Raw genomic sequence first — 26,421 nt, 5'->3', positions numbered from 1 at the left:
GTTAATCTACGAGTCCATGCTCATCTGCGATTTTTTTTTTCTCAGATCGGACTGAGAAAAAAATCGCAGCATGCTGCAATTCTCGTATCTTGGACGAGACTTACCAATGCGAGTTAATGGGTGTGATAAAAAAAATGCACAGCACTCAGACCGTGCGAGTGCAGTTCCATTATTTACCGTATGCACCCTTCTCATAGAAAACCCGACATTTCATCAACTTAGTACAGTAAAACCACAGTGTGACCTGTCAAAAGAGAATAGATATATACACATAGGATAGAAAGATGTCATTCAGATATATAATTAGTGCTTGTATAGATTACTGTACATGTATTTAATAAATCCATAAAAATGGCGTGGGATCCCCCTAAATTTTTTTAACTAGCAAAGGGGAAAGCTGACAGCTGGGGGCAGATGTTTATAGCCTGGGAAGGGTGTGGAGGGGGGAATACCCATGGAGCTTCCCAGGCTATTATCAGTTCACGGATGTATGCTAAGCCTTTCCTGCTAATTAACCCCTTTACCCCCAATGGTGGTTTGCATGTTAATGACAGGGCCAATTTTTACAATTCTGACCACTGTCCCTTTATGAGGTTATAACTCTGGAAAGCTTCAACGGATCCTGATGATTCTGACTTTGTTTTCTCGTGATATATTGTACTTCATGGTAGTGGTAAAATTTCTTTGATATTACCTGCGTTTATATATGAAAAAAATGGAAATTTGGCGAAAATTTTGAAAATTTTGCAATTTTTCAACTTTGAATTTTTATGCCCTTAAATCACAGAGATATGTCACACAAAATACTTAATAAGTAACATTTCCCACATGTCTACTTTACATCAGCACAATTTTGGAACAAAAAGTTTTTTTGTTAGGGAGTTATAAGGGTTAAAAGTTGACCAGCAATTTCTTATTTTTACAACACCATTTTTTTTTAGGGACCACATCACATTTGAAGTCACTTTGAGGGGTCTATATGATAGAAAATACTCAAGTGTGACACCATTCTAAAAACAGCACCCCTCAAGGTGCTCAAAACCACACTCAAGAAGTTTATTAACCCTTCAGGTGTTTCACAGGAATTTTTGGAATATTTAACAAAAAATGAACATTTAACTTTTTTTCACAATAAATTTACTTCAGCTCCAATTTGTTTTATTTTACCAAGGGTAACAGGAGAAATTGGACCCCAAAAGTGGTTGTAAAATTTGTCCAGAGTACGCTGATACCCCATATGTGGGGGTAAACCACTGTTTGGGCGCATGGCAGAGCTCGGAAGGGAAGGAGCGCCATTTGACTTTTCAATGCAAAATTGACTGGAATTGAGACGGGATGCCATGTCGCGTTTGGAGAGCCTCTGATATGCCTAAACATGGAAACCCCCCACATGTTACACCATTTTGGAAAGTAGACCTCCTAAGGAACTTATCTAGATGTGTGGTGAGCACTTTGACCCACCAAGTGATTCACAGAAGTTTGTAATGTAGAGCCGTAAAAATAAAAAATCATATTTTTTCACAAAAATGATCTTTTTTTCATTTTCCCAAGGGTAACAGAAGAAACTGGACCTCAAAAGTTGTTGTGCAATTTGTCCTGAGTATGCTGATACCCATTGTGTGGGGGTAAACTACTGTTTGGGCGCATGGCAGAGCTCGGAAGGGAAGGAACGCCATTTGACTTTTCAAAGCAAAATTGACTGGAATTGAGATGGGACGCCATGTCGCCTTTAGAGAGCCCCTGATGTGCCTAAACATTGAAACCCCCCACAAGTGACACCATTTTAGAAAGAAGACCCCCTAAGGAACTTATCTAGATGTGTTGTGAGAACTTTGAACCTCCAAGTGTTTCACTACAGTTTATAACACAGAGCCGTGAAAAAGAATTTTTTTTTCCACAAAAATTCTTTTTTAGCCCCAAGTTTTGTATTTTCCCAAGGGTAACAGGAGAAATTGGACCCCAAAAGTTGTTGTCCAATTTGTCTTGGGTACTCTGATGCCCCATATGTTGGGGTAAACCCCTGTTTGATACAATTTTCGGGCACGTGACATTTTTTGATCGCTTTTTATTCCGATTTCCGATGACGCAGAATGACCAAAAACCAGCTAGTCATGAATTTCTTTTTGGGGGGCGCTTATACCGTTCCACGTTTGGTAAAATTGATAAAGCAGTTTTATTCTTCGGGTCAGAACGATTACAGTGATACCTTATTTATATTATTTTTTTATGTTTGGGCGCTTTTATACGATAAAAACTTTTTTATATAAAAAATAATTATTTTTGCATAGCTTTATTCTGAGGACTATAACTTTTTTATTTTTTCATTGATGACGCTGTATGGCGGCTCGTTTTTTGCGGGACAAGATGACGTTTTCAGCGGTACCATGGTTATTTATATCCGTCTTTTTTTTTTGCATTGTTTTTTTTACGGTGTTCACTGAAGGGGTTCACTAGTGGGACAGTTTTATAGGTCAGGTCGTTACGGACACGGCAATACTAAATATGTGTACTTTTATTGTTTTTTTTATTTAGATAAAGAAATGTATTTATTGGAACAATATTTTTTTTCTTTTATTTAGGATTTTTTTTTTTTTTTACACATGTAAATATTTTTTTTTTACTTTTTTACATGGCCCCAGGGAGGGACATCACAGTAAAGTGACAGATCGCTGATCTGACACTTTGCAATGCACTGTGTCAGATCAGCGATCTGACAGGCAGTGCTGGGAGGCTTCCCGGCGCCTGCTCTGAGCAGGTGCTTGAAAGCCACCTCCCTGCAGGACCCGGAAGGCCCCCCGCGGCCATTTTGGATCCGGCCCTGCAGGGAAGAAGAGGTAGGAGACCCTCGGAGCAACGCGATCACATCGCGCTGCTCCGAGGGTCTCAGGGAAGCACGCAGGGAGCCCCCTCCCTGCGCGATGCTTCCCTGTGCCGCCGGAACACTGCGATCATCTTTGATCGCAGTGTGTCGGGGGTTAATGTGCCAGGAGTAGTCCGTGAACGCTCTTGGCACATGGTGCCGGATGGCAGCTGCGATAGTCAACTGACACCCGGCCGCGATCGGCCACGCTCCCCCGTGAGCGCGGCTGATCGCGTTAGACGTACTATCCCGTCGGTGGTCATACGGGCCCATACCACCTCAACGGGATAATACGTCTAATGTCAGAAAGGGGTTAAAATGTGGGATCCCAAAAAAATGAACCAGCAAAGGCTAGGCAGATGCGGATTTTCATGCGGATTTGTATGCATTTTTGTAATCTACATAAAGATACAGTTAGGTCCATATATATTTGGACAGAGACAACATTTTTCTAATTTTGTAGCAATTTCTCCGATGGTTTTTTTTCTGTTTTCGCAGCTTAAAGATGGCTTGTTTCACCTGCATGGAAGCTCCTTTGACCGCATGTTTACTTCACTGCAAAACCTTCCAAATGCAAGCACCACACCTCAAATCAACTCCAGGCCTTTTATCTGCTTAATTGAGAATGACAAAACGAAGGGATTGCCCACCCCTGTCCATGAAATAACCTTGGAGTCAATTGTCCAATTACTTTTGGTCCCTTTAAAAACAGGGCTGCACATGTTAAGGAGCTGAAACTCCTAAACCCTTCATCCAATTTTAATGTGGATACCCTCAAATGAAAGCTGAAAGTCTTAACTTCAACTGCATCTGAATCGTTTTGTTTACAATTCTTTGTGGTAATGTCTATAACCAAAATTAGAAAAATGTTGTCTCTGTCCAAATCAAATATATATGGACCTAACTGTATATTATATGACAAAAAAAACTGTCATTTCCTCATCCAAACTCTGAGGGCTTATTGTTTGCGGGACGAGTTGTACTTTTGAACAACTTCATTGGTTTTACCATGTCGTGTACTAGAAAACGGGAAAAAAATTCCAAGTGCGGTGAAATTGCAAAAAAAGTGCAATCCCACACTTGTTTTTTGTTTGCCTTTTTTGCTAGGTACACTAAATGCTAAAACTGACCTGCCACTATGATTCTTCAGGTCAGTACGAGTTCATAGACACCTAACATGACTAGGTTACTTTTTATCTAAGCCGTGAAAAAAAATTCCAAACTTTGCTAAAAAAATAAATAAATAAATTGCGCCATTTTCCGATACTCATAGCGTCTCCATTTTTCATGATCTGGGGTCAGTTGAGGGCTTATTTTTTGCGTGCCAAGCTGGAGTTTTTAGTTCTACCATTTCGGTGCAGATACATTCTTTTGATCGCCCGTTATTGCATTTTAATGCAATGTCGCGGCGACCAAAAACACGTAATTCTGGCGTTTCGAATTTTTTTCTCGCTACGCTGTTTAGCGATCAGGTTAATGCTTTTTTTTATTGATAGATCGGGCGATTCTGAACGTGGCGATACCAAATATGTGTAGGTTTGATTTTTTTTTATTGATTTATTTTGATTGGGGCGAAAGGGGGGTGATTTAAACTTTTATATTTTTTTCACTTTTGCCAGGCTTCAATAGCCTCCATGGGAGGCTAGAAGCAGGCACAACACGATCGGCTCTGCTACATACAGCGATCTGATGTTCGCTGCTATGTAGCAGAAATGCAGGTGTGCTGTGAGTGCTGACCACAGGATGGCGCTCACAGCTGCCGGGGATCAGTAACCATAGAGGTCTCAAGGACCTCTATGGTTACTAATCTGAAGCATCGCTGACCTCCGATCATGTGACGGGGGTCAGCGATGCGCTCTTTTCCGGCCGCCCGGCCGGAAGCGCCGGTTAAATGCCGCTGTCTGCGTTTGACAGCGGCATTTAACTAGTTAATAGCGGCGGGTGAATCGCAATTTCACCCGCCGCTATTGCAGGCACGTTAGCTGTTCAAAACAGCTGACATGTCCCGGCTTTGATGCGGGCTCACCGCAAGGGGTTAATAGCCAGAAAAGGCTATGCAGACAGCTGTGGGCTGATATTCAAACACCAGCTCACAGCCGCTCTAGAAATGGCGCATCTCCAAGATGTGCCAATTCCGGCACTTTGCCTCTCTCTTCCCAGTGCCCTGTAGAGGTGGCATATGGGGTAATATTTGTGGGGTTGATGTCACCTTTGTATTGTAAGGTGACATCAAGCCCAGCTTAGTAATGGAGAGGCGTCAATAAGACACCTATCCATTACTAACCCTATAGTTATTAAGGGGTTAAATAAACACACAGCCAGAATAAAGTATTTAATGAAATAAAACACTAAACAGTTTCCCATCTTTATTGTTCTCCTAATCCATGCAATGCCCTCGATCATCTGTACAAAAACAGTCTCCTCCCACATCATAGTCTCCGCCCACACACTCTGCCTCCTCCCGATCTGCAGCGTTTCTTGCACGCAACTCCGCAGCAAAATTGCAGCTCTTTTTAAACTGCTGCAGATTTGCCTGACTCAATGGAAGTCAATGGGTGCAGAAACGCTGCAGATCCGCAAAAAGAATTTACATGCTGCGGAAAATGAAACGCTGCAGCTCCGCTCCTATTTTTCTGCAGCATGTGCACATCAGTTGTCAATTTTCTTATTGACTAACATTGGTTGTGCACTACACTGCAGATTTGATGCAATTCCGCGCATCCAAAAACGCTGCGGAAAAGCATCAAACTCCAGTGTGTGCACATAGCACATAGCCTAAGGCCATGTTCACACTCTGCGGCGTGCTCTGCAGGTTTATCCCGCAGCGGAATTGATAAAATCTGCAGGGCAAAACCGCTGCGGTTATCCCTGCAGATTTATTGCGGTTTGTTCCGCGGTTTCCGCTGCGGGATTACTCCTGTACTATTGATGCTGCATATGCAGCAATATGCAGCATCAATAGTAATGATAAAAATAATAAAAATTGGTTATACTCACCCTCCGATGTCCGGATCTCCTCGGGGCTGCACCCGGCGGTCCGGTTCCAAAGATGCTTTGCCGAGAAGGACCTTCGTGACGTCACGGTCATGTGACCGCGGCGTCATCACGGTCATGTGACCGCGGCGTCATCACGGTCATGTGACCGCGACGTCACCACAGGTCCTGCTCGCACAACAAACCGAAGACCGGACGGCCGCGTGCAGCGCTGAGAGGTGAGTATAACATCATTTTTTATTTTAATTCTTTTTTTTTTTACACTATTTATGCTTCCCAGGGCCTGGAGGAGAGTCTCCTCTCCTCCACCCTGGGTACCACCCGCACATTAACCGCTTACTTCCCGCAACGTGGGCACAGCCCCATGCGGGAAGTAAGCGGTTCAATGCATTCCTATGGGTGCAGAATCGCAGCGATTCTGCACAAAGAAGTGACATGCTGCGGGTTTTAAACCGCTGCGTTTCTGCGCGGTTTTTCCCGCAGCATGTGCACAGCGGTTTGCGGTTTCCATAGGGTTTATATGTTAATGTAAACGCTATGGAAACTGCTGCGGACCCGCAGCATCAAAATCGCCGCGGATCCGCGGTAAAAACCGCAAAGTGTGAACATGTCCTTACAGTGTGAACAGACTAAATAATGTGTGTACTCAAAGTTTTGAAAAGCATTTTGCGTTTCTGCTCTACACACCCTGCATTAGCAGATAGCCCTCACAGTGTAGTAGTAATAATGTGTTCAGTGCGCACCGCCGTACAAACCCTGCCCGTGCAGCCGGTGCGCACCGCCCTATAACCTGCCCGTACAGCCGGTGCGCACCGCCCTATAACCTGCCCGTACAGCCGGTGCGCACCGCCCTATAACCTGCCCGTACAGCCGGAGCGCACCGCCCTATAACCTGCCCGTGCAGCCGGTGCGCACCGCCCTATAACCTGCCCGTGCAGCCGGTGCGCACCGCCCTATAACCTGCCCGTGCAGCGGGTGCGCACCGCCCTATAACCTGCCCGTGCAGCGGGTGCGCACCTCCCTATAACCTGCCCGTACAGCGGGTGCGCACCTCCCTATAACCTGCCCGTACAGCCGGTGCGCACCGCCCTATAACCTGCCCGTGCAGCCGGTGCGCACCGCCCTATAACCTGCCCGTGCAGCCGGTGCGCACCGCCCTATAACCTGCCCGTGCAGCCGGTGCGCACCGCCCTATAACCTGCCCGTGCAGCGGGTGCGCACCGTCCTATAACCTGCCCGTGCAGCGGGTGCGCACCTCCCTATAACCTGCCCGTGCAGCCGGTGCGCACCGCCCTATAACCTGCCCGTGCAGCCGGTGCGCACCGCCCTATAACCTGCCCGTGCAGCGGGTGCGCACCGCCCTATAACCTGCCCGTGCAGCGGGTGCGCACCTCCCTATAACCTGCCCGTACAGCGGGTGCGCACCTCCCTATAACCTGCCCGTACAGCCGGTGCGCACCGCCCTATAACCTGCCCGTGCAGCGGGTGCGCACCGCCCTATAACCTGCCCGTACAGCCGGTGCGCACCGCCCTATAACCTGCCCGTACAGCGGGTGCGCACCGCCCTATAACCTGCCCGTACAGCTGGTGCCTACCGCCCTATAACCTGCCCGTACAGCTGGTGCCTACCGCCCTATAACCTGCCCGTACAGCTGGTGCCTACCGCCCTATAACCTGCCCGTACAGCTGGTGCCTACAGCCCTATAACCTGCCCGTACAGCTGGTGCCTACAGCCCTATAACCTGCCCGTACAGCTGGTGCCTACAGCCCTATAACCTGCCCGTACAGCTGGTGCCTACCGCCCTATAACCTGCCCGTACAGCTGGTGCCTACAGCCCTATAACCTGCCCGTACAGCTGGTGCCTACCGCCCTATAACCTGCCCGTACAGCTGGTGCCTACAGCCCTATAACCTGCCCGTACAGCTGGTGCCTACCGCCCTATAACCTGCCCGTACAGCCGGTGCCTACCGCCCTATAACCTGCCCGTACAGCTGGTGCCTACCGCCCTATAACCTGCCCGTACAGCTGGTGCCTACCGCCCTATAACCTGCCCGTACAGCTGGTGCCTACCGCCCTATAACCTGCCCGTACAGCTGGTGCCTACCGCCCTATAACCTGCCCGTACAGCTGGTGCCTACCGCCCTATAACCTGCCCGTACAGCTGGTGCCTACCGCCCTATAACCTGCCCGTACAGCTGGTGCCTACCGCCCTATAACCTGCCCGTACAGCCGGTGCGCACCGCCCTATAACCTGCCCGTACAGCTGGTGCCTACCGCCCTATAACCTGCCCGTACAGCTGGTGCCTACCGCCCTATAACCTGCCCGTACAGCTGGTGCCTACCGCCCTATAACCTGCCCGTACAGCTGGTGCCTACAGCCCTATAACCTGCCCGTACAGCTGGTGCCTACAGCCCTATAACCTGCCCGTACAGCTGGTGCCTACAGCCCTATAACCTGCCCGTACAGCTGGTGCCTACCGCCCTATAACCTGCCCGTACAGCTGGTGCCTACAGCCCTATAACCTGCCCGTACAGCTGGTGCCTACCGCCCTATAACCTGCCCGTACAGCTGGTGCCTACAGCCCTATAACCTGCCCGTACAGCTGGTGCCTACCGCCCTATAACCTGCCCGTACAGCCGGTGCCTACCGCCCTATAACCTGCCCGTACAGCCGGTGCCTACCGCCCTATAACCTGCCCGTACAGCTGGTGCCTACCGCCCTATAACCTGCCCGTACAGCTGGTGCCTACCGCCCTATAACCTGCCCGTACAGCTGGTGCCTACCGCCCTATAACCTGCCCGTACAGCTGGTGCCTACCGCCCTATAACCTGGCCGTACAGCCGGTGCGCACCGCTGTGTAACCTGCTCGTCGTAAGTGTGTGCTCTGCTGCGCGCCCCTCCTCTGCTGCTGACAGAGGGGCGGAGTTACACGTCTGAGCCCTCCCCCCGACAGCCTTGTCTTCCTGGCTCCAGCCACGCCTCTTCCGCCTCAGCGCCCCCTCTCCTCCCCTTCCTCCCGTACACACGCCTGCTGTAGGTCATGGCTGCCCCCTTGTGCCGCCTGCGTACAGGTCAGTGGCTGGTTTCTCAGGTGCGCGGCGTTATATGGTTTCATGGCCGCTGTGCACATAGTGGTCTTCCCGTCAGAGCTGTGGCATTGTTAGAGGTGTTGTCTATGTTTTCTTTCACATAAAGTTTCTTGAAACTAGCGCTGTATGCCTGCGGTGCCTGTGCATGGAGAGAGCAGACGCTGGAGTGACGTGCTGTGCCCTCTGGGGCGCCCTGTGGTGGCAGCTGTCCGCGCCGCCGCCTACTGTCCCGTGTGTGGGAGCAGATTACCCAGCTATGGGACTGTTCACACCTCGGCGTTTCTCGTCTGTTTTACAAATTGCACATGGACTCCTAATTTAGTGACGATGCTGAAGTTGGTTTCTTATTCAGAAATTTTTTTTCTGTTTCTTTACAGGTTTAACTATATAAAAAAAATCACTATAACAAAATGCAATGCAGAGAGGTGCCCTGTTGTGACTATGCTTAAAAACACCTACAAAAATGATGGAACTGAAACAAAAATGGGCATCTAAGTTGGCACTGAAGGGCGTTATTGAAAGGGTTAACTGACTTTAGGCCGCTGAGCGCAAACCAGCAATACACAGATAGTGACGGCACACATCAAATTCAGGTCACTCCAGCCTGGCCCAAATGTGGTTTGGGCATCAAAGTGGGCAAATAGCCAATCTTCAGATATTTGAATATTTGCCCACTTTGATGCCAGTTCTCATGCCCACAACACATTTGGGCCAGGCTAGAGTGACCACAATTAGATGTGGGGTATCACAAACTCTGTGTCTGCCGTGTGAGATCAGTGGCCCAAAGTTATTTAACCCTTTCAATATCGCCTGTCAGTGCCCCCTTTGTCCATTTTTGTGCCAGTTTTTTAGTTGTTTTTAGGTGCATTCACATCAGGGTACCTCGCTGCATTGTATTTCATTATTTAGAACACCTCATGAGAAGAAACATCACAGTAACACTAACATTGGATAGAGTATCAAAATACTGCGATATATATGGACATTACTGGAAACTGTCGCAAAAAAACATCTCAAACGAAGAAAAAACCACGACAAAAAATTCCCATAGTAAAGATGTATAATATAAATTTTTATTAAACTAAATACAAATGACAACAGGAGGAGGGGGAGAGAGAACACGCCCGCTCACACATGTCCAGAACTGGAAGCCCACAACAATAGCAGCAAATGTATAAGTATGTACAAAATATATAGCAAAAGTCTATTGCATACTTGCCCATATAAATCAATGCATGCACATCCCAAAAAGTTTTATAAAAAATGTAACACAGAACAGCAACAAGGGCTGACGATATTTTCCCTTGAGAAAGGCCACAATCGCTGAAACGCGCGTCGGGGAGGACGCCCACACTGTTTCCCAGCTATACCGGTAAATATCGTCAGCCCTTCTGTAACAGATATTCATTGGTCGCGGCTTCTGTCTGTCATGGAATCCAAGTCGCTGATTGGTCTCGCCAGCTGCCTGTCATGGCTGCCGCCACCAATCAGCAATGGCCACAGTCCAATTAGTCCCTTCCTACTCCCCTGCAGTCAGTGCCCGGCGCCCGCTCCATACTCCCCGCAGTCACCGCTCACACAGGGTTAATGCCAGCGGTAACGGACCGCGTTATGCCGTGGGTAACTCACTCCGTTACTGCCGCTATTAACCCTGTGTGACCAAGTTTTTACTATTGATGCTGCCTATGCAGCGTCAATAGTAAAAAAAATCTAATGTTAAAAATAATTAAAAAATAAAAAATCATTATATACTCACCTTCCGTCGCCTTTCCCGCTCCGGTGACCGCTCCATGCAAGCGGCAGGTTCCGGTGGCAAGGATGGTATGCGCGAAGGACCTGCCATGACGTCACAGTCATGTGACCGCAACGTCATCACAGGTCCTGCGCTCATACCAACCCTGGGACCGGAAGGACTACAAGGGGCCCTCGGTAGGTGAGTATATGTTTATTTTTTAACCTGTGACATACATAGCTGTGCAATATACTACGTCGCTGTGCAATATACTACGTCGCTGTGCAATATACTACGTGGCTCTGGGCAATATACTACGTGGCTCTGGGCAATATACTACGTGGCTCTGGGCAATATACTACGTGGACATGCATATTCTAGAATACCCGATGCGTTAGAATCGGGCCACCATCTAGTGAGTTATATTGAACTGAGAACAGGGAGAGCCGGTAGCGGCTGATGGGACTATTACTCCCATCTTCCTACATCTGCCGCTTCTAATAACAGTGAGAGCAGGCTGTGGTTGATGTGAGTTTTCATCAGCCGCCATCTGCGCTATAAATAAACGGCTGGCTATCAAGAATGGAGGGGTCCCCACACTTTTTTTTAAAAGCGGTGTGGGGTCCCCCCCCATTTTTGATAACCAGCCATGCTAAAGCGGGCAGCTGGTACTCTCAGGATGGTAAGGGGCCATGGATATTGACCCCTCCCCCAGCCTAAAATTAGCAGCCCGCAGCCTCCCAGAAAAGGCACATCTATTAGATGCCCCAGTTCTGACAGCACTTTGCCCTGCTCTTCCCACTTGCCTTGTAGCGGTGGCAAGTAGGGTTCATATTTGTGGGTTGATGTCACCCTTGTATTGTCAGGTGACATCAAACCCACGGGTTAGTAATAGGGAGAGACGACTATAAACCGCCTATCAATTACTAATCCTATAGTTTTATAGTAAATAAAGACACAGCAATATAAAGTCTTTTAATTGAAATAAAACAAAACACACTTTTCCATTTTTATTTAAAAAACAAAAACATATACTCACTCACATAACGCCCATTCCATTGAAGCCCTTGTCTCCTGTAATAAAACATAAATAAAAAAAAACAACAAAATCCCTCACCTGTCTGACATTCTGTTCTATACTGTAATCTATGTCTGAGGATTAATAATTTTCAGCCTGGATGGTGCCAAGATGTGACCGTCCAGGCTGAGAACCACTGGTGAATGAGCTGCTAAGAGCGCAGCATCAGTGACTAGCTGTGACGCCATCAAGGTTACCTCCTGTCACTGAGGATGAGTTTCCAGCCAGGCTGAATTGCGGTGACCTCAGCACCGTGAGAAGGTCACTGAGTTTACCATGAGAATTTCTCACACCATTTTTTTTTAACTTATTTATAGCGCGGGCAGCAGCCCATGAATACTCCCATGAGCCGCCACCTGCTCTTGCTATTATTAGTAGCGGCAGGTGTAGGCTGATGAGTAGTAGTTCCACAGTCTGTTCTCGCTGTTATCATATTAATGTAACTCTCATCATTCTCCCCTGCTCACGCTGATCGCCAGCATAGAAGGGGAGAATGATGAGTGGTTTTCAGCACCCGGCGCCGGGGAACAGCGCTAACTCTGCTTTCCAGGCTTCGTCATCAGTGTGCACGTGTGTGGGACTTTTTTCAGCCCCTGCTGCTCGTAAAAAAACAGACATGACAGCGTATTTTGTCCATGGAAACACACTGATGTGCACAGACATTCCTTTGAATGTGTCTACGTGTGTGTTTCCGGTACGTGTGAAAACTGTCGCCACATGTAACGGACACACTGATGTCAAAGAGGCCTAAAGGTTTATTCCCAAGTTCTTCCATGTATGAAATTGCAGAGTAAAGACAAGCAGCTTTGCAATACACTGCTCTGTATAACTCCTGTTCACTGGAATGGCACAGTGCTGACAGACTGTATCCAGTAGAACTTGTAGGAGCTGTACTGGGGATGGCCGGAATGCACTGTTAACAGTGGCATGTAAAAGTTTGGGCATCCCTGGTCAAAACTACTGTTGTAAACAGTTAAGCAAGTTGAAGATGAAATGATCTATAAAAGTGCTAAAGTTAAAGATGACACATTTCCTTTGTATTTTAGGCAAAAAAAAAGGATATTTTTTTCACTTTAAAAATTACAAAAAGGAAAATGGGTCGATGCAAAAGTTTGGGCACCCTGCATGGTTAGTACCTAGTATCACCTCCTTTTGAAAGAATCACAGCTTATAAACGCTTTTTGTAGCCAACCAAGAGTCTTTCCATTCTTGTTTGAGTGATTTTCATCCATTTTTCCTTGGAAACTTCTTCTAGTTCTGTGAGATTCCTGGGTTGTCTTGCACACTCTGCTATTTTGAGGTCTAGCCACAGATTTTCAATGATGTTCAGATCGGAGGATTTTGAGGGTCATTGTAGAACCTTGAACGTGCACCTTTTGAGGTATTCTATTGTGGATTTTGACTTGAGTTTAAGATCATTATCCATTTGTAGAAGCCATCCTCTTTTCAACTTCAGCTTTTTTGCAGATAGTGTTATGTTTGCATCAAGAATTTGTTGAAATTTCATTGACTCCATTCTTGCCTCTGCCGTGAAATGTTCCCCATGCCATTGGCTGCAACACAACCTCAAAACATGATCTACCGCCATACTTAATGGTTGGCAAGATGTTCTTTTTCGGAAATTCTGTGCCTTTTTTTCTCCACACATATCATTGGTCCTCCTCACCTCATTGGTCCACAGGACTTGTTTCCAAAATGCATCAGGCTTGTTTAGATGTTCGTTTTTCATACTTCTAATTCTGAATTTTATGGTGAGGACGCAGCAGAGGTTTTCTTGTGATGACTCTCCCATGAAGGCCATATTTGTGCAGATGTACCACAACTTCAGAGTCTGCTAAATGTTTCTGCAGTCAAGCAGGGGTTCTGATTTGCCTCTCTACGAGCAACTCTCACTGAAATTTTGCTTGGTCTTCCAGATTTTATCTTGACCTGACCTCCACTGTGCCTGTTAACTGCAGTTTCTTAATTGCATTCCGAACTGAGGAAAGGGCAACTTGAAAACGCTTTGCTATCTTCTTATAGCCTTCTCTTGCTTTGTAGGCCTCCATCATTTTCAAAGTGCTAGGCTTCTGCCTACCCATGGCTGCTGTTTTTTTTTTTTTTTTTTTTTTTTTGGAACAAGGTTAGATTAGGCAGGGTTTTTATAAAGCTGGGAAATTTGCATCACCTGTCCTTTCCTAACGATGATGGTGAACAAGCCATAACCCTAAGGGTGCGTGTCCAAGGTCCGTAATCATGGCGCCGCCCCCTTCTGTACACACGGTGATTCTGGATGTGTTCATTGTACACATCCGGAATCACCGCACCCCATACATAGGGCCCTGTGATTTACCTTGCGGCGACGGAGCATCGCCACAAGGTAAACAGACATGCTGCAATCTAAAAAGATGCGCCGCATGTCTGTAAACGCAGGGCCGCCGGATGCGTGTTTGCACGCATAGTGGAGACGGGATTTCATAAAATCCCCTCCACTATGCTGTAACATCTGAACGCTGCGGCTGTACGCAGTGTTCAATCCGCAGCTAATCCGGATGTAATCCTGAACGTGGACACATACCCTCACAGGCTAATTAAGGTCTGAAACCTTGGTCAAAGTTATCTGAGAGAGCAAATCACCAAGGGTGCCCCAAATTTTGCATTTAACCTTTTTGTAATTTTTAAAATGAAAACTATGGAAAAAAATAACACACATACTAAAATACAAAGGAAATGTGTTATCTTTAGCTGTAGTTTTTTTTAGAGACAGTAATTTTGACCAGGGATGCCCAAACTTTTACATGCCACTGTATATCTCCCAATTTTCACTCCTTCCATGCTGCAGAGGCTTAGCTGGGGGTTCATCTCAGGGAGGGGAGAAGCACATCTGAATGGGCCTCCAACGAGGTAACCACGATTACAGCTACTGTGGCGCACACTAATCATGGCTGAGGGGGAACCTCGGCAGATAACAATGTTGTTACTGAAAATAAATCTCTATCCAAAGACCATCACAGATGCTATCCCATCCAGTGACCATATAGTGGTAGGCACCAGTGCTGCCGAACATGTAAGAGATTACACTCTAGAGAGAGATTACACTACAGTTACAGATTGTGACCTCCAGCTGATGGAATCGTTCTCTTTTCCCATCTTTTCTATCTGGCCCTGTCCACTCTGACAACTTCTTCCAGCCACGACTCGTGTGTAGAATTTAGAGACCATTGACTTCTCACATTTTCAGCACAGTACACTTCCATATTTCCATCCTGCACAAACTTCTCCTCCTACTGATACCCCAATGTTGAGCTTCTGCTGTCTTACTTATCCTATTACTGGATTGGCTGTTAGGCACAAAAACAATACTCCTGTTAGTGCCACACATCAAGATGCCCACCACTGTGCCCCGTACAAAGTAAAATTCCTCTTTTGCTCCTCAGCTATTCCCCTATACACAGTATGGTGGCTCCCACTGATCCCCCTATACTCGTCATACAGTTTGGAGGACTTTATGCTATCTCAAGCAGTAGTCCTCACACAGTATAATGCCCCCAAAGCCTGCCTCTGCACAATTTAATGTATGGTGCCCCCACAGTCGCTGTATAAGAGCTATTAAAAACAAACAAAAAAAACATGTACTCACCCAACCCCAGATCCTGGCTAGTCCACCAGCAGACAGCAACTTGCTTTGGGTAGACTCTCACAATTGCGCTGGTGCGCACACATGACATCAGAGTACCGGCGTGATGACATCTCTTCGCAGTACTCGTCCAGTGCGTCACTCTGCTATTCTGTATCCCACCTATCTGAAGCGACAAATGCAGCTTGCACAATGGAGCACAGGAATACAGAGAAATAATGTCTCCCCTTCACGACATACGCCCTACAGCTTGCATCTTTCCTGGCAGACGATGTGCCTCTAACAGCCACGGTTAGAGCGGAGCACTGTCTGCGGCTGTTAACATGTAAAATGTCCCTAGCAATCTCTGAACATGCGCTGGCAGGTGGTGCGTCCTACCACACACCCATGATGTGATCGTCAGGCGCCAATGGATGCCATAACAGCCAAGGGTCTGCTGAAGAACTCTGTAATTGTCATGACGATTCTCCTGTGAAAGCCAGCATTTAGCTGGAGACTAACAAATACAATAAAAAATCAAAAGTTTGTAAAGATCTGAAAAATTTAAAAAAAAATACAAAAGTTCAAATTGCCCTCCTTTTGCCTCATTAAAAATAAAGCAATAAAAAAAACACACATTTTGTATCGCTGCATTCAAAAATGTCCGATCTATCAAAATATAAACTAAATTTTATTTGAAATATTTTAAAAAATTGTAAAGTTTTTTTTTTTTTTTACCACTTAAATAAGAAAAAAACAAACTATACATGTTTGGTATCTGCTTACTCGTTCTGACCTGGAGAATCATGTTGCCAGGTCTGTTGTACCATGTAATGAACATGGTAAAGAAAAAAACTCAAAACCTTTGTAGAATTCCACTTTAATTTGCAATTTCAATGTACTTGGAGTTTTATTCCCTGTCTCCAGTACACTATATGGTGGAATGAATGTTGTCAGTCAAAAGTACAACTTGTGCTGCCAAAAAATAAGCCCTTATTCGGCAATATTGATGTATTAAATTGATGAGCTATATGTATTAAATTGATGAACTATATCCGCATGGAGGTTTCTCCGGGTGGGTCCCTCCGAGTAATACGTCTGAGGTGACCAGACCCTTTGCCCACCTGGTAACTGCGCTACTGCAGTCTCTGTTTGCAGCATCGGAGAGCGCACAGTATGAGCCATCTTGTTTGATATCGCTGTAATGAAAAAACCTCGAGAATCATTTTACCAGTTAATTTTTACCTCTCAATTAACACTGTAAAAACGTGTGAAAAATTAACCCCTTTCCGACCTTGGACGTACTCAGTACATCATGGTCAGTGGATATTTAATGACCTTATAGGTACTAAGTACATTCAGGCAATTTTGCGCTTGCGATTGCCACCGTGTGTCAGCTGATTCTGGCACTAGATGCAGTAGCGATGCTTGCACCGCTTCCAGCACTTTAACCCCCTAAATACTGCTATGGCAGCATTTAGCAGGTGTGCAGAGGAAGAAGCTCTTTCTGCCCTCCAATCGGCGCCGCCGCCGCAACGTCATAGTTGGGGGCCTGATCGTCATCATGATGATATCCGGGTCACCAGGCTACAGCAAAGCCCCTCAGGCCATGCGCAGAACATGGCCTCAGGGTCTTATGTCAGTGCAGCACTGAAAGTTAGGCTATGTGCACACTTTGCGGATTTGCCTATGGAATTTTCTGCGCAGATTCTTCCTCTCTTGGCAGAAAACGCACTTGAAAATCCTTCCGAGCCTCGCTGTGTGCCTAAACATTGGTCCCCCCCCACATAACGGGTATCGGCGTACTCAGGACAAACTAGACAACTTTTGGGGTCCAATTTTTCCTGTTACCCTTGTGAAAGTAAAAAATTGCGGGCTAAAAAAATCATTTATGAGGGAAAAAAGATTTTCTCTGATCGCCCATGACGGCACCACGGAGAGAGGGGATCCGCCCACCAAGGACAGGAAACCTACGGATAAAAAAGGCGGTACCACCCTCCTGCATCAGTTGGTTTCCTGTCCTTGATGGGAGACCTACGGACTTACCAGTCGACGTTGGAATTCCGGGGCCAACCAGTCCGATTCAAGGCAGCTGGGGTCCCTCTGCCTCGGCTAGGGTGGTGACCCGAAGCGCCACCGCTGGGAGCCAGGGGCAACAGGGTGTGCGGGGGAGGTGATAAGGAATCGCGGTCACCTCCCCTAGGTAAGATGCAGCAGCAACAACATCCAGGGGGGTCCCTCTGTGGTTGTGGGAGGTGCAGCGCGACCCTCCCTGAGTAAGCATGAGACTGCACGCTGCACCGCCATCGGGCGTGCAGAGGACGCGCTACAAGGGCTGCATAGGACCGGGGGCGCCGGTCAGCAGCGCCATAACTGCTTCCTGGGCGCCATCTTGGAAATCGGCGCATGCCCGGGATCCAGGCTGGTCCCGCGAGAACGCGGACTGCGGATGACGCTCAAGCACGGCCTGCGCAGGCGCCGGCGGGGCGCCGCTCACTAGAGCGATCTGCGCAGGCGCCGGAAAGCGCCGCTCGAGCGCTGAGCACGGTCAGCGCAGGCGCCGACGGGGCGCTGCTTGGAGGAGCGATCTGCGCAGGCGCCGGCGGTGAGCGCCGAGCTAATTGCTTGGGAGTTCGGCGCTCCTCCCCGCGGGCTGCGTGAAGCGGCGGGAGAATTTAAATACGGTGCACATCCTCCCAGTGGCTCTGCTGTAATAAGCAAAAGAGCCTCATGAGCAGTAGTGCCGCAGCGTCAGCTCAGCATCCGCAGACCAGCAGCAGTATGAGCGACCCGACATCACCTCAGCCCGAGTCACCTCCACCGGTAGCATCGCCGCAGCAGCAGCAGCAGCAGCAAAAAAGGCGACAGCAGAAAGGGCACCAGGACACCAGCAAAGAACGCCAAAGGTCCCTACACAGTAAGGAGTCCAGTACGGCGTCGGGGAAGAAGCCAGAGGCAGACAATCCCCAACTGGTATTTATGGGTCCTGGAGGTGGTAAGTGGATCTTCGTGAATGTCAGAGACAGTAAGATTATTATTTGTCTCTTATAGGGGAGGAAAAGCGTATGTAAAACTAAGCACAAAAGTTGCGCCATCTGTAGAGAGGATCTTCCACCTACATGGGATAAGAGACTATGCAATACTTGCATTCAGCAAACCTTATCCGAAAACCTTCCTGGGTTTGCAACAGACCTTAAGAGCCTGATTAAAGATCAAGTAGAGGACACCTTCAGATCACTAAAAAGTGGGAAAAGAAGGAAGAAAGCCAGACTCAGGTCCCCATCTCCCGTCTCAGAATCAGGAAGTGATAGTGAGAGTTCGGTGTCCGTTAACTCCTCCACCTCATCTTCATCATCTACTTCTTCCTCAGGGGGACATAACTGTTTCCCTCTAGAGGATACGGATGGCCTCATAAAAGCCGTGAGAAGTACCATGGGTCTGGTAGACTCCCACCCCAAAAAAACGGTACAAGACATAATGTTTGGAGGCCTGGAACAAAAAAAGAGAAGAGCTTTCCCTCTTAACGAAACAATAGCAGCCTTAATTAAAAAAGAATGGAAGAAGCCTATGAAAAAGGCTCTTTTAACACCTAAAAGAAAATACCCCTTCGAGGAAGAATCCTGCTCCTTTTGGGAGAAGGCCCCCAAACTAGACGTAGCGATCGCTAAGGCCTCTAAAAAATTTTCCCTCCCGTTCGAGGACATGGGAGTCCTAAAAGACCCGATGGACAAAAAGGCAGATGCCTTTCTTAAAGGTACCTGGGAGGCAGCGGGAGGAGGCCTGAAGCCGGCGGTAGCGGCAGCATGTACTTCACGCTCCCTGATGATTTGGCTGAACCAACTAGAGGGCCAATTAAAGGGGAAAACTTCTCGGGACTCAATACTGGACACACTACCCGTAATGAGAGGGGCTGCGGCTTTCCTAGCTGATGCCTCGGCCGACTCTATCAGGCTATCCGCCAGAGCAGCAGGGTTTGCTAATGCGGCCAGGCGCGCCCTCTGGCTTAAAAATTGGCCAGGCGACCTGCAGACGAAAACAAAACTGTGTACTATCCCCTGTGAAGGAGAATTTTTGTTTGGTTCCACCCTAGATGACATCTTGGAAAAGGCGGGGGACAAGAAAAAATCCTTCCCCCCTCTGGGTCTCCCCTCTTATAGGAAGCCCTTTCGGAACAAGAGGTTTTTCCGTAGGAACACGGGGAGAAACCAGGGGAAATGGGAAGATAAAAAGAGCAAAAACAAGGGCTTTATCTTTAATAAAAACCTCAATGACAACAAAAAGCCTTCACAATGAAGGTTCGCCCCAGGTGGGGGGGAGGTTATCTCTCTTTCTCCCAGCCTGGGAAAAGATTACCTCAAGTCGATGGATACTAAACATCATAGAGTCGGGACTGAGGTTAACATTCAAAAGGTACCCCCGTCCCTCGTTCAAGATAACACCCACAAGATCCTCGGCAGAAGAGCAGTTGACGCTAGAAAACGAGGTTGTCGGGTTAGTAAAAAAAGGGGTACTCCAGAAAGTTCCCCCTCAGGAAAGAGGGCAAGGCTACTATTCCCCTCTTTTCCTGAGAAAGAAGCCAGATGGTTCCTTCAGGACCATCATCAATTTAAAAAAACTAAACAACTACCTAGAGGTTCAAGCATTCAAGATGGAAACAGTAAAATCATCCATCAAGATGCTATTTCCTCAATGCTTCATGGTGGTCCTGGACCTAAAGGACGCGTATTATCACGTCCCAATATACAAGGACCACCAAAGATTCCTCAGACTGGCAGTCCATATCCAGGGAGTCCTAAGTCACTTCCAGTTCTCAGCCCTACCATTTGGCTTAGCGATCGCCCCGAGAGTTTTCACAAAGTTGGTGGCGGAGGTAATGGCGCACCTCAGGGAAGAAAATACCCTAATCGTACCATATCTGGACGACTTCCTGGTGATAGGCTCTTCCCCGCAGCATTGCAAGAGCCAACTAGACCTAGTGATTCATTCTCTAAAAAATCTAGGTTGGCTAATAAACCTAGAAAAATCCAGACTGGTGCCTTCTCAGGTTCAGGAGTACCTAGGTCTCACTCTAGACTCCAAACAAATGGAATGCCGGCTCCCAGAGAGCAAAATACAAAAAATAAAAAATTTAGCGCTAAGAGTACAATCTCTTCCCTCCATAACACTTCGTCAGGGCATGTCTCTATTAGGCTCTATGACCTCTTGCATCCCGGCGGTCCAGTGGGCCCAACTACATTCAAGAGACCTCCAATGGCAAATACTGTCAGAACAAAACCGCCTAGGAGAACATTTAGACGGGCGGTTAACATTGTCTCCTCGCACCAATCACTCCCTGACTTGGTGGACATTGCAGGAAAATCTTTCCCAGGGAGTCCCATGGGTAATCCCGATCTCGAAGGTCCTAACTACAGACGCAAGCCCCTCAGGGTGGGGGGCTCATCTGGGCGACCTAGTAGCCCAGGGTATCTGGTCTCCGTCCCTTGCAAACAATTCCTCCAATATGAAGGAACTCCTGGCAGTGAAATTTGCCCTTCAGGAATTTCTGGGAGTCCTTCAATCTCACCATGTAAGAGTGATGTCGGACAACCAAGTAGTAGTATCCTACCTAAATCATCAGGGGGGTACCCGTTCCAAAAGCCTAATGGAAGTGACCAGCTCAATCCTTCAGATAGCCGAGAACAGCCTTCTATCCCTGACAAGCCTACACATAAAGGGGGTAGACAATTACAAGGCAGACTTTCTAAGTCGTTCCAGCCTGAAACAGGGGGAATGGGAACTAAACCCAGGGATATTTACTCAGATCACAAAAAAATGGGGGGTTCCCAAAATAGATCTCTTTGCGAGCCATTTAAACAAAAAAGTAGCCTCCTTCTGCTCCCTATCTCCCTTGGGGAACCCAGTAGCTGTGGACGCTTTCCTGATTTCTTGGGGTCACCACCTGGTCTATGCCTTTCCTCCTCTCATCCTGATTCCAGCAGTGCTGAGGAAGATTCGGGAGGACGGGGCACTAGTCATCCTGATTGCCCCGTTCTGGCCGAAGAGGCCTTGGTTCTCATGGATGAGGAAAATGTCAATATCCGACCCGTGGGTATTACCAGACCTCCAGAATCTGTTGTCGCAGGGCCCAGTTTGTCATCCGCAAGTCAAGAACTTGCACTTGACAGCTTGGCTCTTGAGAGGAAGATATTAGAAAACAGAGGGTTCTCTTCAGGCGTAATCTCAACTCTGTTAAAAAGTAGGAAGCCGGTTACAACAAGACAGTACGGCAAAATATGGAAAAAGTTTTTATCTTCTTCAGGGGCAAAGATAGGGAAAGAGATTCCCCTCAATTCCATATTAGAGTTCCTACAAAAAGGTTTGGAGATGGGGTTAGCCACCAGTACCCTGAAAGTTCACGTGGCAGCATTAGGTGCATTATTCAATTTTGACTTAGCTTCAAATAGGTGGGTCTCTAGATTCATCAGAGCAGCCGGAAGATCGAGGCCTCTGCCAGTGAAAGTGGTTCCACAATGGGACTTAAACTTGGTCCTTAAAGCCCTCACTAGTCCACCATTTGAACCATTACACAAAACTTCAATAAAAAACTTGTCTCTCAAAACCGCTCTGTTAGTCGCCCTCACTTCTGCACGTAGGGTCAGCGACTTACAGGCCCTATCGGTTAATGCCCCTTACACACAAATATTAGAGGATAGGGTCATTTTAAAAACAGACCCAGCATATCTCCCGAAAGTGGCTTCAAAATTTCACAGGTCTCAAGAGATATCTCTCCCCTCCTTCTGTCCCAACCCTACAAATAAGGAGGAACAAACATTACATACTCTGGATGTAAGAAGGTGTCTCTTACAATACCTAGAAGCCACTAGAGAGAGTAGGGAGGATTCCTCTCTGTTTGTGTGTTTCCAGGGTCCCCGGAAGGGGAAAAAAGCTTCTAAGGCCACCATAGCAAGATGGATCACGGACGCCATCAGTCTTTCATACTCGGCAAGTGGGATGTCCGTTCCCGGGGAGGTTAAGGCTCACTCGACAAGGGCAGTGGCGACTTCCTGGGCGGAGAAGGCCGGCGCTTCTATAGACCAGATATGTAGAGCTGCTACCTGGTCCTCACCATCTACATTCTATAGGCACTATAGATTGGACCTAATCTCTTCCTCAGATCTTACCTTCGGTAAAAGGGTTCTGGAAGCAGTGGTCCCTCCCTGAATGTACTATCTATGCAATTCTCTCCGTGGTGCCGTCATGGGCGATCAGAGAAAAATATAGTTCTTACCGATAACGGTATTTCTCTGAGCCCATGACGGCACCCGTACATTCCCTCCCTTCACTTATGGGTGTGCACATTTTTAGAGTGCCTTAGTATATTTATAGTCTACTTTTAGTTAAAGTCACGCGGTATCTTATTAGGCTAAACAGTTGAAAATTACAAATGCCTTAAGTAGTCTCCCATCATTCTCTATGTAAACAAACTGATGCAGGAGGGTGGTACCGCCTTTTTTATCCGTAGGTTTCCTGTCCTTGGTGGGCGGATCCCCTCTCTCCGTGGTGCCGTCATGGGCTCAGAGAAATACCGTTATCGGTAAGAACTATATTTTTTTTATTTTCACGGCTCTGCGTTGTAAACTTTTGTGAAGCACTTGGGGGTTCAAAGTGCACACCACACATCTAGATAATTTCCTTACAGGGTCTAGTTTCCAAAATGGTGTCACTTGTGTGGGGTTTCCACTGTTTAGGCACATCAGGGGCTCTCCAAACGCAACATGGCGTCCGATCTCAATTCCAGCCAATTCTGCATTGAAGACGTCAAACGACACTCCTTCTCTTCCAACCTCTGCCGTGCGCCCAAACAGTGGTTTACTCCCACATATGGGGTATCTGTGTATTCAGGAGAAATAGCACAACAAATTTTGTGGTTCATTTTCTCTTTTTACACTTGTGAAAGTAAAAAAATGGTTCTGAATTAAAATGTTTGTAAAAAAAAAAAAAAAAAAAAAAAAATAATTTTTTTTCCTTCCACATTGCTTCACTTCCTGTGAAACACGTAAAGTGTTAATAAAATTCTTGAATGTGGTTTTGAGCACCTTGAGGGGTGTAGTTTTCAGAATGGTGTCGCTTTTGGGTATTTTCTGTCATGAACACCCCTCAAAGTGACTGTTATTGTGAGATGGTCCCTAAAAAAAAAATGGTTTTGTAAATTTTGTTGTAAAAATGAGAAATCTCTGGTCAACTTTTAACCCTTATAACTTCCTAACAAAAAAAAAATTGTTTCCAAAATTGTTATGATGTAAAGTAGACGTGGGAAATGTTATTTATTAACCATTTTGTGACATATCTTTCTGATTTAACCCCTTAACGACCGCTGATACGCCTTTTAACGGCGGCCGCTAAGGGTACTTAAACCAGTGAATAGCGCCCCCCAGAGTCGGATTTTCTCCGGGGTCTCGGTTACCGGGGGTAGCCGAGACCCCAGAGAACATGATTCGGGGGTTTTTTACCGACCCCCGAGTTGCGATCGCCGGTAATTAACCGTTTATCGGCGGTCGCAAAAAACCCCCCAAAAAACGCGATTTTCCATTTAATTTCTCTGTCCTCCGATGTGATCGCACATCAGAGGACAGAGAAATGGGGTCCCCGATCGCCCCCGATGGCCCCCCGATACTCACCTGTCTCCCCCGGTGCTCCTCGTGGCTCCCGATGGGTGCCGCCATCTTCTTCCGGCAAAAAAATGGCGGGCGCAGTGCGCCCGCCGGCTGGCACCCGGGAGATCTCTGGGGTCTCGGCTGCTGGGGGTAGCAGAGACCCCAAAGAACATGATCGGGGTCGGTTTTTACCGACCCCTGTTTTGCGATCGCCGGTAATTAACTGTTTACCGGCGACCGCAAAAAAAAAAAAGCCATGTGTAATTCTCTGTCCTCTGATGTGATCGCACATCTGAGGACAGAGAAATAGGGGGATTCGGGGACCCTATCATACTTACCGGTGTCCCTGGGTCCTCCTGCGTCCTCTCCTACCGGCCGGCTTCTTCCTAGGAAGGAAAGCGTAGGACCTGATATAAGAGAGATGCCGTAAAGTGGCTATCAGGTACACATAAAATTGGCCTTTTTTATGCGCTAAACGCTCTAATTTTTCATATTTTTAGTGCAGTAATGCAGTTAAATTTCTGTGTTTCATGTTTGCATGTATTAGCGCTGCAGTGTGCTGCCTTTTTTGCTTGACTGTATAGGAGTTGGTGACTCCTATTCAGCACCTGTTCACACTTGATCTATGTTTGGATGTGACGGTCAGTTTTTTCAAATTTAGGGTTAGGGCTGGGGCTAAATTTAGGGTTAGGGTTGGGGCTAAAGTTAGGGTTAGTGTTGGGGCTAAAGTTAGGACTAGGGTTGCGGCTAAAGTTAGGGTTAGAGTTGGGATTAGGGTTTGGATTAGGGTTGGCATTAGGGTTAGGTTTGGGATTAGGGTTAAGGTTAGGGTTGGGATTAGGGGTGTATTGGGATTAGGGTTAGGTTTGAGGTTAGGGTTGAGATTAGGATTAGGGGTGTGTTGGATTTAGGGTTCTGATTAGGGTTATGTTGTTTTGGGGTTAGGGTTGCGATTATCCTTAGGGTTGTGATTAGGATTACGGATCGGGTTGGCATTAGGGTTAGGCCTCTTTCACACTTCAGTCTTTTGGCGTCTGTCTGAAACCGCCATTTTCGTCAAATAGCAGATCCGACATTTTTTGGGGGCGGATCCACTATTTTCCCATAGACATGCATTAGCGATGGATTGTGGCGGATGGTCGTCCGTTCCATCCGCCATGCGACGGATCCGTCGAGATTTGGCGGACGTCATCTAGACATTGACGGCCATTGTAACGTTTTTTGTCTGCGCCGAAATGGCGGTTCGCGACGGATCCGTAGCGTTCGGCATTCCATAGAATGGCCGCCTATGGGCGACGGATCCGTCGTTACCGTCATTTCGGCGGATCCGTCGCCCCAATCCGCTTTTTGCGCATGCTCCAAAAAGTAGATACTTTTCCCAGACAACCCCCAAGTAACGGATCCGTCAAAAAAACGGATCCGTTAGAACCGTTTTCTCAACAATTGTTACGGATCCGTCGATCCGTCACTATGTCGGAGCTGACTGACGCCAAACAGCTGAAGTGTGAAAGAAGCCTTAGGTGTGTGTTGGAGTTAGATTTGGGGGGTTTCCACTGTTTAGGTACATCAGGGGGTCTCTAAACGCCACAGCCAATTTTGCGCTCAAAAAGTCAAATGGTGCTCCCTCCCTTCCGAGCTCTGCCGTGCACCCAAACAGTGGTTTACCCCCACATATGGGGCATCAGCGTACTGCGGATAAATTGGACAACAACTTTTGGGGTCCAATTTCTCCTGTTACCCTTGTGAAAATAAAAACTTGGGGGCTAAAAAATCTTTTTTGTGGAAAAAAATTTTTTTTATTTTCACGACTCTGCATTATAAACGTCTGTGAATCACTTGGGCATTCAAAGTTCTCACCACACATCTATATAAGTTCCTTGGGGGCTCTAGTTTCCAAAATGGGGTCACTTGTGGGGGGTTTCTACTGTTTAGGTACATCAGGGTCTCTGCAAACGCAACATAATGCCCGCAGACCATTCTATCAAAGTCTGCTTTCCAAAATGGCGTTACTTCCCTTCCGAGCTCTGCCATGCGCTCAAACAGTGGTCCCCCCCCACACATGGGGTATCAGTGTACTCAGGACAAATTGGACAACAACTATTGGGGTCCAATTTCTCTTGTACCCTTGTGAAAATAAAAACTTGGGGGCTAAAAAATCTTTTTTGTGGGAAAAAAAAATATTTTTTTATTTTCACGACTCTGCATTATAAACTTCTGTGAAGCAGTTGGGCATTCAAAGTTCTCACCACACATCTAGATAAGTTCCTTGGGGGGTCTAGTTTCCAAAATGGGGTCACTTGTGGGGGGTTTCTACTGTTTAGGTACATCAGGGGCTCTGCAAACGCAACATAACGCCCGCAGACCATTCCATCAAAGTCTGCATTTCAAAACGGCTCTCCTTCCCTTCCGAGCTCTGCCATGCGCCCAAACAGTGGTTT

At 47.2% G+C, this 26,421-nt stretch overlaps 1 protein-coding gene across 2 annotated transcripts in view; it reads left to right on the top strand.

Moving 5' to 3' along the window:
* The first annotated feature begins 8,705 nt into the window (after window positions 1–8,705).
* MRPL1 (mitochondrial ribosomal protein L1) overlaps window positions 8,706–26,421 on the top strand; it is a 63,391-nt gene continuing 45,675 nt past the window's right edge. Inside the window, exon 1 of one of the 2 annotated variants that reach the window (XM_077275568.1) lies at window positions 8,706–8,927. In XM_077275568.1, the coding sequence (XP_077131683.1) occupies window positions 8,897–8,927 (31 nt within the window). In that variant the 5' untranslated portion in view covers window positions 8,706–8,896. The remainder of the gene's footprint in view (window positions 8,928–26,421) is intronic. The other variant, XM_077275573.1, reaches the window with a different exon arrangement.

Source organism: Ranitomeya variabilis, chromosome 1 (assembly GCF_051348905.1).
Source record: "Ranitomeya variabilis isolate aRanVar5 chromosome 1, aRanVar5.hap1, whole genome shotgun sequence".
Taxonomy (NCBI): Eukaryota; Metazoa; Chordata; class Amphibia; order Anura; family Dendrobatidae; genus Ranitomeya; species Ranitomeya variabilis.
The sequence above is the reverse complement of the archived record's forward strand: the minus strand, read 5'-3'. Positions and strand labels throughout refer to the sequence as shown.